Here is a 12,975-nt window from a genome sequence, read left to right as displayed (position 1 = left end):
ATTGCTTCTATGCCTTTTGAATATTTCGTAACTGCTAAACATACCACAGTTAAGTGTACTAGTACTCGGACTGGCTGTGACTTTAAAGTAGAGCCTTGCTATCTGCAGGTGCTTCGTACAGAATTTTTTTTCTAATTTCGATTATGCATGATGCTGTTAAAGAAAGAACTTTGTCATACTAAAAGCTCATTTATGGTAAATTTCTATGCTATTGAATTTTTCCTCGTCAAAGATTTAAAGTACAGTAGTATGTATACTATTAGCATTGTCATTACACTTTCGTATAATATCCTTGCATATATGTAAATTTAGGCTTACATACCGCAGCTTCTGCCATCTAAAGCAATAGAGGTCTTGTCGAGAGAATAGTTACAGTTGTTTCACTGGTTGTCTTGGGTATCAAACAATGTTGGTACTATGGTCTCTCATACATAATTTTTTGCTGCAAGGAATTCAATTTATTGCATTATACTGTATAAAATTTTCTTTTATGACATTTGCATAAATAAAGTTTTGCTTGCTTAGCAAATCTTTATACAGTATTATAAAATTGTGAGCAATGTTTAAGTGGGACTTTGTTTAATTAAATGGTACTTTGTTTAAATTAAAATGGGTACATAACTGCAGTTTAGAATTATTTTGGTCACTACTACCATTTCTCTGACTTGAAACTAAAGTTTAATTGATAGGATAGATTGTGAAGATTCTATACATGTATGTAAATGGAGTGATGAAAACTGGGTAAGAGCCTGTTAAATACTAGCAGTTTCTGATTTGCACAGAGAGATAGTTTCCCATCTAATTATGTCGTCAGTTGAATCCGTTCCTTTATGATTTTTCCTACCATTAAATTTGAGGACTTAGTAAAATTTATGGAATATACAGTACATAGAATGACAAATAAAAGCTATTCAACAACATTATCGTCCCATAATATGTAAGTTTTATGCTCTGTTGAAAACTTATTCAATAAGATTGTTGTTCAGAAGTTTAACCAGATTAATGAGCAAAATGATACCATGGAAAGGCCTGCCTTCAAAGTTTGGAGGCACTGTGATTTAATTATCATTGTTAAGAAGGTAGCTTATTATGAAAAGGTGTACAATATTGAGGTATGGTACTTGTGTGCCTTTGAAAATTCATAGCATGTTTAGTCCTTTTCACTGATTGCACAATGTTCTCAAAGATTGTTGTACATAATCCTTTTATTCCTGACCTTCAATGAATGAAAAATGAAGCTTTTTGCATTATTTTATCCTCACAAGACAAGTATATTATAAGATAAGAGTATGTAGGCGTTTATCCAGAAAATAGAATCCAGGTTTATGATCTAGATAGATAGCTCTTTAAATATGGATGGCATTGTGGACTTGAACTTCTGCACTGCTGCAGTAACTTGACGGTAGGATGTGTGTTTCAGCGGAGTGTTCGTGCGTATAAAGAATAAGAACCTGCACGCAGATTGCTTCAAGTGTTCAACCTGTGGATCCTCACTAAAAAATGTTGGTAAGTGTTGTGTACTCCCTTGTTCCTGTTGTTTATCAGAAATTTTTCTTATCCTTTAATGTTAGTTTGTGACTTGTCAAAAACCTTATTTTTCATGGGTACCTGACAGTAACACATCCCTTTCATCATACTGTACTGTACGGTGTTTAATCATGGTTTCTTTCTGATTTTATTTTGATATTATAGGATTCCTTCAACGACAGTTGGTCAAAACGTGAAAAACCAGTTTTTATTGAATAGGAGAAGATACATAGTACTTAGGGAAATACTATTACATATAGTTTTGCAATTCTTGGCAAGACTGGATTGAGTATGTGGGTTTGGAGGGAGAGTGGAGGTGCACTTTATAGGTTACATAGCAGTGGAAAGGGTTACTGATTGTATCTTTGCCTAGGCTACTACAACATCAATGAGAAGCTTTACTGTGATGTCCATGCCAAGCAGGCTGCTCGCCACAACCCGCCCGCCCCCAACATGGAGCCCGTCGTGGTCAAGCCGTAAGTTTTCCTCCCACTAGCTGCACCACCTTATTTATTTATTTTTTTAATCTAGTGTCTTGATTCTGGCACTTTTAAAAAAAAGTGTACAGTATTTAAACTAAGTGTCATACATCATGATATTAAAAGTAACTTAATGTAATGCATTTATTTTTATTTATAGCGGTGCTGTCCCGCCCGCTGGAGCAGTGACCGCTTCTGCGGCAAAAGTGGCACCTGCCCCAGCTCCTGCCCCTGCCCCTGCCCCTGCTGTGAGTATTATCTGTAGTTGCCTCTTGTGAATCAAAATTACATCACAATTAATATCTCGCAACATCCCTCCAAGTTTTACAGGACTATGAAACGGAATATATAAACTACTACTTGAAAAATTAAAAAGCTTTTCATATATATCAGTACTGTGGCATACATTGCTTGCCTAAAGGGTAAGCACAATGTACATGGTATACTTTGCCTTTTTGGATTTTTGTACCTGAAGAAACAAACTGTAATATCCAAACACATTTTCACTCCTGTCATGCAAGAATAAATTTGTCTAGCCCCATCTGTCAGCATGACGTTATTTCACGGTTAAAAAAAATAGTAGGTACCAAGGCTTAATACAAATGAGATGAAAGTGTACATGTGCTATGCTGGATTAGGTTTGAGTCCATTCCTCATATGTTGACATGGTTAAGCTCAAATGAGTGTCTTTACCATATGCTAAAATCTGCATAATTCAATTTAAAAAGCAAAAACATTTATCAAGATTGCAGTACATACTGTTTATTTAATGTGATAGCCTTCAGAATTATGGCCTGTGATGTCATCAATATCAATATGTATATATCTTAAGATATATTTTTAGAAGACAACACCCACACCTGGTTTTGCATTTTTAATTTTAATCCAAAGAGCTATTCAAATTACATTTTTGCAAGTATGTACTACAGTAATGTGCTTACCCTTGAAAAAATTATGATTATCCTTTTATAATGTTTTCTGTACTTGTTGGACCTTTGTGAATAAAATTCATCCTTGTGTGTAGGATTTTTGAGTTGGTGAGCACCATATATGTACTGTATTAGTGAAGTTTGTTTGTACTTTAGCTATGTGATACAGGCCAGCTTTGCTCATTTTCAGCTAAAGATCTTTCTTAACAGATATGACCTATTTTTAATGTTGTGACTGGAAAAACTCAGAACACTAAATGTGTAACTAAAGAGCATAGTGCCATGACCTATTATTTGTTTTAAAATGACAGATATAAAGTTGTATTAAGCATAACTTTTGTGGGTTGTCCAGACTGGAATTTACAGTAGAGTATGTACTTTTTGTCCTTTTTACAAAAAGGCATCTTCTGGGTTATCAAGAATTGTTATATGATAGTACCAAAGGATAAATTGGTGTAGAATTGGTAATATTTTTAGCACAAATTATTTTGGTTATTAGATACACCATATTATAAAGATAAAGAATACAAAGCTGAGTATTAAATATTTGGCTATTGTGAAGAATTAGGATGCACTAATGAAATAATTCCCTTATATAATAGGTCTAGACTGGAGAACTGTCCAAATGATATAAATGGCTTTAGAATATTTCTTTTAAATCTATTGCTTAACAGCCGTTCAAGCCTCCAGTAGGTGGAGTTCGTATTGTACCAGTGCGTGCGTATGCCCCGGTAACCCCTGCCAAGGTACACAATTTCAAATAATAAAATCGATAAGATTAACATTTTAAATATTGTAGAGTGAACTAAATATAGTTTAACATTTCATCAAAACTTCTGAGTGCAGATTTTTCCATCTTTCGGATTGACATGTTGCAAAGTTTATTTGAAAGTTAAGCACTACTAATAAAACTTAGTGGCGAGTATTGCTTTGCTACTTTATTTTGGGCTTTTTATATCTTTGGTAAACAAGATTTTTCATTATAATAATCATAGTTGCATAGTAAGTATAATATAATTAAGCTGTTGAAATTTAGTTTACTTAATGCAAAGCATCTATAATTTATGACATCGTTGAAATTTTTATTCTATTTCATTTTTTATATGTTGCGCATATTGAATTTTCTTGCCAGTTTGGCTGAAATTATCATAATTTTGGAAAAATATTCAGTACTAGGTATATAATGAAAGTATACTTGAAAAGGCAGAGGCTTTTTTGAAAGAAACTGTAAACTGAATCATCCACTAAATTTTGTACAGTACATATCAGGAACACTCCATCAGGAGTATAATGAACTTAGTTGGTGAAACAGTGTACGTATGTACTGTACGTTTTTAAGAGGTATAGCTACCAATGTACAGTGTATATATTTATGATGTATTTGGTGTTCCAAACCATGAGCTGCCACAGTTACAATATTATGTTACATTTTTCATTACTACTCAGTACTGATATTCCGTTTTATTGGTCATTAATAAAATAATATTTTGATCTTATTTTAATGAACTAGCATGAAAAAACTTTATCATAGAATAGCAAGTAAATTTTCCCAAGTGGTAAGTATAGTTTAGTATAGAAAATCTAAAACCTGTGGTTTGCTTAAATTTCCTTTGTACTGTACAAACATGTTAATTGTGTTTATATTTTAATGTGTTAAATTATTTAACTATTCACTGTTATTACATAACATCGTGGTATAAATGTGTTTAGCTTGCAGCTCACCCATTATAAAAACATTTGTATATGTTTTCCTGTTGATGACCTTGGCCTGATGTCATTCAGGCGGTAGTAACTTCTTATGTTTGTGAGGACTTTGAGGGACTGAGTCTGATTTCAGTGGTCGAGCACATACTATTAGTTGCACCAATTTCTTACAGCCCGAGCCACAGCCTGTTACCCAAGAACCACAAGAAGTACAACCTGAACCAGAGCCAGAAATTGTAGAGGCACCCCAAGTGCAGCCCGAGGTATAAAAAATTGAAATGTTCAGCTCTGACTGGGCACTCTTAGACTCTATAGTACCTAGTGGGAGTCTGTTACAGAGCTATTGGCTATGTTGCATCTTGCTCATATCTTTCTTCCCTAGTTCCGTTCAGCTTTAGCTTTTATTTTCTATTGCCTGGTTGGTCAAGGTTGTCCAAAGAATGTATGAATGAACATTTCCTGATTGCATACAGTAGTAGTTTTCTATGTTTCTTAGTTTTGTGGATTTCAGAAGCAAAGTTCCATGCTGGAGTCACAAATACCCAATTTATTATTTTTTTGTTTTTGTTTTGTTATTTTTGTTTAGCATGCCTATCTTGGAGATGATTTTAAGATAAGTTGCATATATTATTTTAAATTCATTATTAAAAGGCTGACTGAATAACCTATATAGCATATAATAATTAGGTAATTGGGGGATACTGGTGTTTAACATGCTTAATTTATATAGATGGCTCCTTACTTCTTGTTCTTTATAGCTTTTCAGCATAACTGGGAATTATGTTATATAGAGCCTCTTGTTACATCTTTTAATGTGCCTAATGCATAAAGTTAGTTTTTCCCATGCTAGTGTAGACTTACCACCTCTTTGTGACTCAATATTAACTGTTTAGTCATTTGAAGAACTAATGCTTTTCAGCAAAAAAGCTCTTGCCTAAAATATTTTATTTATTGATTTTTAGTTATTAAGTTCGGTTAATATGTTTATACTAATACGTTACTCAAGGTATAGGTTCAGAGTTGTTGTTAAGTTGAAATATTGTATTTTGGGAGTATGTAGTGTTTTGTTACCTTGCTGGTAGGTGCTACACACACACAGTATTGGTGTTGCGGCCACATATTGCTTTCCCTCTGGAGGAGATTGCTTTCTGTCTTGTGTGCGTAGCCACGACTCATGGCTTCGCCTTAACAATTGCAGCCTGTTGTTGAGCCTGAACCAGCACCTGCCCCAGTTCCAGAACCTGTTGTGGAGGCTGCTCCTGCCCCAGAACCAGTTCAGGCTGCACCAGAGCCTGCTCCTGCGCCTGAGGTATATGCAGTTGTGAGTAAAGCCATCTGAGCTCCCAGTCAGCTAGTTATGTCTTCCATGGTATTTTATTGGTTGTTGAAATAAAGACTTACCCCAGAATGTTTTGGATATATAAGTCTGAATATTTCTTTGATGATAGGATTTACTTTTTGTATTATCTGAAAAATAATTTCTTGCAGTAGCCTATAGTTTGAAAAAATTCATACCATATTTTTCAGTATGTGTTCAAATGGTTTATTTTTTCTTTATAGCTCATTCATTTTTATAAGTGATTTATTTTTTGCATTTTTCAAAATTGCCTTGGAAGTGAATTTGCCTAGCCTTGAGACACATTCAGTCACTTAATAGGATTTTCATAATAGTTTAACATGCCAATAAAGTAAAGTTAATTTAGCTTAGGTTTCATGTATGTTTTTTTCTAATGTAGTTAATACTTGTATCCTTTTTTCACTATAATTATGTATCCTATATGTAGAGGGGTTTGTTCAGAATCAGCAGTCAATGATTATTATGGTGGAGATAAGCTGACTGGCTCAGTATGAGCATCCTTACTTCTGTGCATGACTGGCTCTACCCCAGTTACCTCAGACTTTCTATAGTCTTGGAGTAGAGGTCAGGCCACATGTTGATGGCATGCAACATATTTTATTCTTTGGAGACTTGCTGGTTTATTCATGTTTTTAGAAGCATGATCCAGTGTGAAACATTAGTTTGAACTCTATTGATTACTTTTAAGTTTGAGAATGTCAAGGGCACATTCTCAAAAAAAAAAAAAAACATAAATTAAGATTAAATTGACTCACCGGAATGTGTACACAGCATTCCAGTGTGTCCATATTTAAAGAATTTTTGCCAAACAATTTGTTAATTCTGTATGTGGGGTATTTAGTAGCTGGAATCAGTTAGGAGTAACAGTACAGTGTAGAAATTCAACTAAGTATTTGTAAAGCATATTATATAAAATTCTTGGTCTTCAACATTTTTTACTCATTTGAAAGTGACTTGGAACAATATTTTATTACAGTATACATACATTGAAAATGTCAGTCAGTAATATTTAAGGCTAGATAATAACTTTTCACTTAAATCCTCTCTTCTCTTTATACATTTGTGACAATAGTAGTTCACTGGTAGATTTTCTCATATAATCCTGGCAATAGCATACAATAAGTACCCAAACTACAATGACTACTGTAATTTAACACACACTGTTAGAATTTGCAAGTTTTGTAGCTCTTCTGAATTTTGATGTAGTATATGAGTATGGGTAAGATTTATTAGTTTCATTGTGCTAGATAAAAAATAATCACATGGATTTAAAGAAGTTAAAAATGACTTAATAATCACCTGGATTTAAAGCAGTTAAGAATGACTTAAAGCAAAATTTTTAAATGCAACTGAGATAGTTTTGCTTTTCTATTCCATAGTACTACTGTCTGTGCATGCATGCTAGAATGCACAAATCTACAATTAAAGTACATCAGTATGTTGCATTTGTTAATGTACTTTTTTGATCAAAGTTATTGAAATTCAGTATTACAACTACAGGCATCAGATTGTACAAAACAGTACTTCACAATAGTTCTCATTATACTGTACTGGGATTGAAGTAAGAGATGTAGTCACCAAGAATGGGATAAATATACTTTGATAGGAGGTCATGACAAAATTGTTTACCTTTTGGTTAGGGGGTGGTATGCTAGGCTACACAGCATCTGTTATATTTAGGCACCTGGCCAGCTGGCAGTGCTGTCAAGAGGTAATGTAAGTGACTGCTCGATATCAACTATACTTTTGTGCATGAAAGTGTAATTTTTATTTGTTTGGCATTATTAGTTATGAAAAAGACTGCCTTGTGTGACCCTCGACATGCTGGAATCCTTGCAGGATCAGACTTCTGAAATTGCTTCGGAAGCCTCAGTTGAGCATGAGGAGGAGCCTGCTTTGAGTAGGGAGGTAGGAAAATTGCCTGATTTGGCAACACATGAAAGTAATCTGGGAGAGGTTACAGAAGCAGATGATACATTATTGGAAGGGCATGGTGATGATGTAAACAATGGTGATGTACAGGACCCTGAAAATGAGCCCGGTGCACTTGACTCTGATGCTGTGCCATCATCAGAAATTATACCAGAATCAGAAGCAGTACCAGTGTGTGAAGTAGGTCCACCCAGTCCCGAAATAGCACCATCTCTTGAAACTGCTCAAGAACCTCAGCCAATAATTGAGGATGTGCCAATCACTGTTGAAGAGTCTAAGACAGTAGTGGAGGAGACGGGGGTACCTGGAGAGTTAGTAACTTCCCAGGCATCTCCGGAACCTGAACCTGCTGTCCCTCTGCCAGAGGTAAAGTTGCGCATGTCCCTCGCGCATGATAGTGGCTGGGCCAGTGCCACAAGTTTCTATAGCTCAGTTTTTGTAAAATTGCTTGCTGCTCTAGATATACTGTACTTGAATGACTTTTTTTCATCTTTTCATAATTTTCAAGAAAGTTTAAGGTGCAAGTTGCAATTCTTGAGACTAACCCATTTCTTAAAGCTTTAATGGTGTTTTGAAGCTTGAGTTAGAATAGCCTGGGTTGAAGATACAAATGTCTTGATAGTTTTGGCCAATACCCTGGTCTTTCTCACTTTACCACATAGAAGACTCCATTCTCCATGCCATTATGTCTGGCCAAAGGGTGTTGTCTTGGTTCTTCTAACGAGTGTTCTTTGTTCTAACAAAGTTTTCCGTGTTGCAGCCAGCGCCGGCTCCTGCACCTGCTCCTGTCCCAGTCCAAGTCCCTGTGGTGCCAATGGCGGCCCCTCCTCCAACCTTTGCCCCGGCGGCCCCAGTTCCCCAGCAGCAATTTGGTGCTCCTGCTGGGAACATTAATGTGCGGTCGCACATTCCCAAGAAAGGTACTGTAGAATATGAGTAGTAAATATGTAGTAATTGCAAGACAGCCTGTCTGCTGCATAACTTAGGCACATCCATATTTATACATGTTAAAATGATTAAAAACTGATAATTATGTATGTAGTACTATAAACATCAATATTAGATAATGAAATGTGCCTTTAGTTGCATACAGCTGTACTGCTTTGTGTATTTTTAGTACTATATGAATATAAAACACTTGTAAAAACATTTCTAGAGCAGAGTCATAGTAAGTCTTATTTGCTTCATTGATAAATTATCAAAATTGGCTTTCTGTGGGACAATATTGATTTGCATTAATTTTAATAGGAAACTTACGTTAATTTTTTGTGTGTGAACTGAAAGATATGGCAATTGCTCTTCAGGGTCATTTGAGTCCCTTGCTCACAGTGGTTTTTCAAATTTAATATACACAAAATGCTAAGTATGTCATTAATGAATGGTGAAAATTGATAAAAATTTTACTAATGCAGTTAATTTGATTAACCACTGCAATGTTAAACAGGGCACTACAGCAATAAATTTACTTTAAAGTATCAGGTACTATGCAAGTTGAAGAAAATCATGCAGTACTTGATTAAATAGTGTAAGAAATCTTATTAAATTTTCCTTCTTAGAAGACTGGTGGTAAAAGGCCTTCTTCTAATTTTATAAAAATAGGTAAAACAGCTACTATGCTCTGTTCGACTGCTTTTTTTTCTTTTATCCAAAATGGTTATTAGGCAATATTTTGTAAACTGTAATTTCTTGAACATTTACAATTAGTTAACTGTTTTATCATTCACATAGAATTTTATTGTCTTAAGTGTTTAGTACAAATTAATTGAAACTTGTATAATTCATGTGAAACTGACAACTATGCACACACAGACTGTGCAGAATTGTGTGACACCGAAATATCTCTTGATTTTGAGAGGTAAAGACTAATAAATATATTTCGTAAACTAGAACATTTTTCAGTATTTAACCAAAGCAAGTTTTATATAGTGGATATCAACAGAATTGTAAGGTGTATATTAAACCCTTCACTTCTTTAAAGAATATTGTATGGTACCCTTTTCAAAACTACTGCTCATGACCTGTAGTATATAGTATTGTCTAGGTGAGACTAAATTGTAATTTACCCAAATTTTGTTTATTAACGTGAATCTTATACTATATAAGGATTAGCAAATTGAAGCACAGTTCACATGAACTTTTAATATACATAGTATTGACATTGGTATATAACTTTTTGTTTATCGAATACTTACGCTTTTCCAAGTGAATTTTGGCTTTGCCAAATGTTTTTGTATGTGACTGCAGTGATTATCTTTTTTTCAAACATTAATGCAGCTCTTGGAACTTGAAATGACTGATTAGTGTATTAATTACAACTAGTTTAAACTAAGGGATTTACTTTTAAAGTCATCTCTCACAATTTTATGTAACAAATTAAGCAAAAGTAAAATATTTATAAATCATCTGAACCATGTAGTATTTGTGCTAAGGAATTTGAAGAAGATGAAAGGATTAATAACACAGATATTTCTAGTGTAACATGATAAGCTTGAACAAAATTTTAAAAATACTGTTGACTTTAAATTGTAGTAAGTTTGTTGCTTTTGAAATAATCAAGCTTTGTTCATGTCTAAATTTGTCTTACTACAGTATTTTTAATTTTTTGTGCAGGCCCCATCTCTTAAATACTGTTCAGCGGCTTTTTGCTGTAACAAATTGCTGAGAGTTTTTCATCTATAAAGCTGTATGCTAATGTGCTTAGTAATATTTTGTAACAGACATGTTGAAGTATATGCCATTTGTGAAGAAGTATGCTTTAATATTGCAGCTAATTACAAGCTCAACTCTCCAATTACTGCATTTCTGGGATCTATGGGAAATTTTTCTGGAAATTACAGTACATACACTTGTGTTGCTCTAGTTTTCTGATGTGATCTAAGAAACTTACAACTGCCCTGTACCAAGTTGTTTAACTTATAAAAAGATTTTATTGCCAAGTGTATTAGAACTGGCGCTTACATAATTAATTTCTATACTTGTGTTTTGTACAATAATTTTGCTTTAGATTATTATTTTGCTCCATGCTATATGTCTAGGTGTGACACCAATTTTATAAATTTCAGTAAAATAATTTTATGGATTTAAAAAACATAATCAGTAAAGAAGTAATACAGTACATAATAAGTTAAAAGTAACAGAACCAGTTATTTTTCGCCAGCTCTATTAAAGTAAATTGTTTAGACTCGGTGGTCAGGTTAAACTACCAAACAATAATAATGAGACACTTGTATTTTTCACAATGTGAGCATTCTCACTAGAATACAGTTTTCCAATCACTGCATGAACAGCATCCTCCTTGGATGCAGAAGGAAGTTAAAGTATACAATATTTACGCTATTTACTCATGTTTTTTGCATACGCAACATGTAGTACTTTGAAGACATATCGTAACACAATTGAAACATGAGATGCAAAGGTCTCTACTAACCAGTACATAGAATTTGCTGCAGTATCATCTAGTAAACACATTCTCTTTACCAAACAATGCATCTGTTTTAACAGCCGAATTCTGTTAGTATTATAAATGCACTACCAGAGAAATTTATCCATGATGACTAGAAGTATACTATAGAAGCCCTTAAAAACGATTGCCCGAAAAAATCTTTAGTATACGAAGAAAAGTTTTCATTATATAAATTCTATGAAGCTTGCTTAAATTTTGAAATATGTTGGACCCCAGACAATATGGGCATAAGGTGCCCAAAGAGGCAAATGCACAGTACTGTGACTAAGTAAAACTACCATATTACTCATTGACTATTTAAGATTTCAAAAACCCATCTTAAATAAATGGCGTATATTATGGAGCAATGAATCAAATAGAATGAAAAGATCAAATCCATCAATATATCAATACATTTTCCAAAACTAAGAGGTCTTTGTTGAAGTACTTGTATCCTATCTTTGAATTGGTCATATAACCTCCATGTTGAGGTTTTTCTAGATATAGTTCAGTAATTTAGTTATTATTAAGTTAAATAATTAGCAAAGGTACTGGATGGCAGCCTTTTCCTCCTTGTAATTATTAAAAGCTTACTAAACAAATGTTAACATGTAATACCTCAAGGGACAAGTGCTGATTTCTATCGATTGTGGGGGAAATCTAATAATCTTAGCCTTACACAAGTTTTGTATTGTACTGTGCTTAATTGATCGAATAAATGTCAATAAGGAACAAAGATTATTGGAAATTAAGCCAGTCATAAAATTAGTTTAACCTGACCACAGACATAAACATAAACTCTTGTGGCTGTCCAAAAGTGTAGATGGTTAGTTTAAAAATACTCTGCAAGAGGTCTGAAATGCCATGTCTCAATATGAAAATATGATAGTATCTTTAGAATACTGTAGTATGATCTTTTAAAATCTAAGTGTCATTGGAAGTTATATATAACAATAGGGCCTAAAATTTGTCTTAAAGTATTAAAACAAATGGTTTCAGAAAAGATAAGAAATAATTTTTAAATAGGTTACAGTCAGATATCTAAATCTGGATAGAAATTTCACTGACATGGATTTCCTTTCTTTTCAAAAAGTTGAGACAAATCCTTTATTTTTGAAGACTGTTCCCATGATTCCCAGAATTGCAAGTACATTGGATTGTAAAAAGTAAGTAATGGTGTAGCCAGATTGACAAAGCATTGCCATTATCTGTAAGGAGGTTGAGTTACTACAGAAATGGAACATTTTTGCTGGTTTTTTGAAGTATTTTTGGAAGTTCTATGCTTTATATAGTCTTAACTGTGGCCAGCAAAGGTGGGCATCCATTAACCTGTAAGTAACCTGCCACTGCTGAAGATGCGCTGCTGGAGTTATGTTGGAGCTAACCCAAATCCCCAGACCCTTATCCCAGATTTGGTTCCATAATCCATTAGTCATACTGAACCTATTTTGGTCCAAATATCATCTTGAGTGCTATCCCTATTGAGGTCTGAGCACCCTCCCCTCCTCCCACCTCCATCCAAAATAAATTTCTAACCTAACTTTTCTTGTAAAACAAATTGCATTGGAATGCTATACAATCTTTTTTAACTCTTGAATTTGTCTC

The 12,975-nt window shown here is 33.9% G+C and overlaps 1 protein-coding gene across 36 annotated transcripts in view; it reads left to right on the top strand.

Moving 5' to 3' along the window:
* The window catches only part of LOC135205466 (PDZ and LIM domain protein Zasp-like), a 127,869-nt gene that overhangs the window by 105,654 nt on the left and 9,240 nt on the right, over positions 1-12,975 (top strand). For 18 of the 36 annotated variants that reach the window (XM_064236133.1, XM_064236135.1, XM_064236139.1 and 15 more), the window contains 8 exons: positions 1,421-1,506; positions 1,901-2,003; positions 2,167-2,254; positions 3,610-3,681; positions 4,813-4,902; positions 5,838-5,960; positions 7,836-8,294; positions 8,689-8,848. In XM_064236133.1, coding sequence (XP_064092203.1) covers positions 1,421-1,506; positions 1,901-2,003; positions 2,167-2,254; positions 3,610-3,681; positions 4,813-4,902; positions 5,838-5,960; positions 7,836-8,294; positions 8,689-8,848 — 1,181 coding nt within the window. The remainder of the gene's footprint in view (positions 1-1,420; positions 1,507-1,900; positions 2,004-2,166; positions 2,255-3,609; positions 3,682-4,812; positions 4,903-5,837; positions 5,961-7,835; positions 8,295-8,688; positions 8,849-12,975) is intronic. The other 18 variants (XM_064236142.1, XM_064236141.1, XM_064236123.1 and 15 more) reach the window with 17 other exon arrangements.

The sequence above is a fragment of the Macrobrachium nipponense genome, chromosome 24, assembly GCF_015104395.2.
Source record: "Macrobrachium nipponense isolate FS-2020 chromosome 24, ASM1510439v2, whole genome shotgun sequence".
Lineage (NCBI taxonomy): Eukaryota > Metazoa > Arthropoda > Malacostraca > Decapoda > Palaemonidae > Macrobrachium > Macrobrachium nipponense.
The sequence above is the reverse complement of the archived record's forward strand: the minus strand, read 5'-3'. Positions and strand labels throughout refer to the sequence as shown.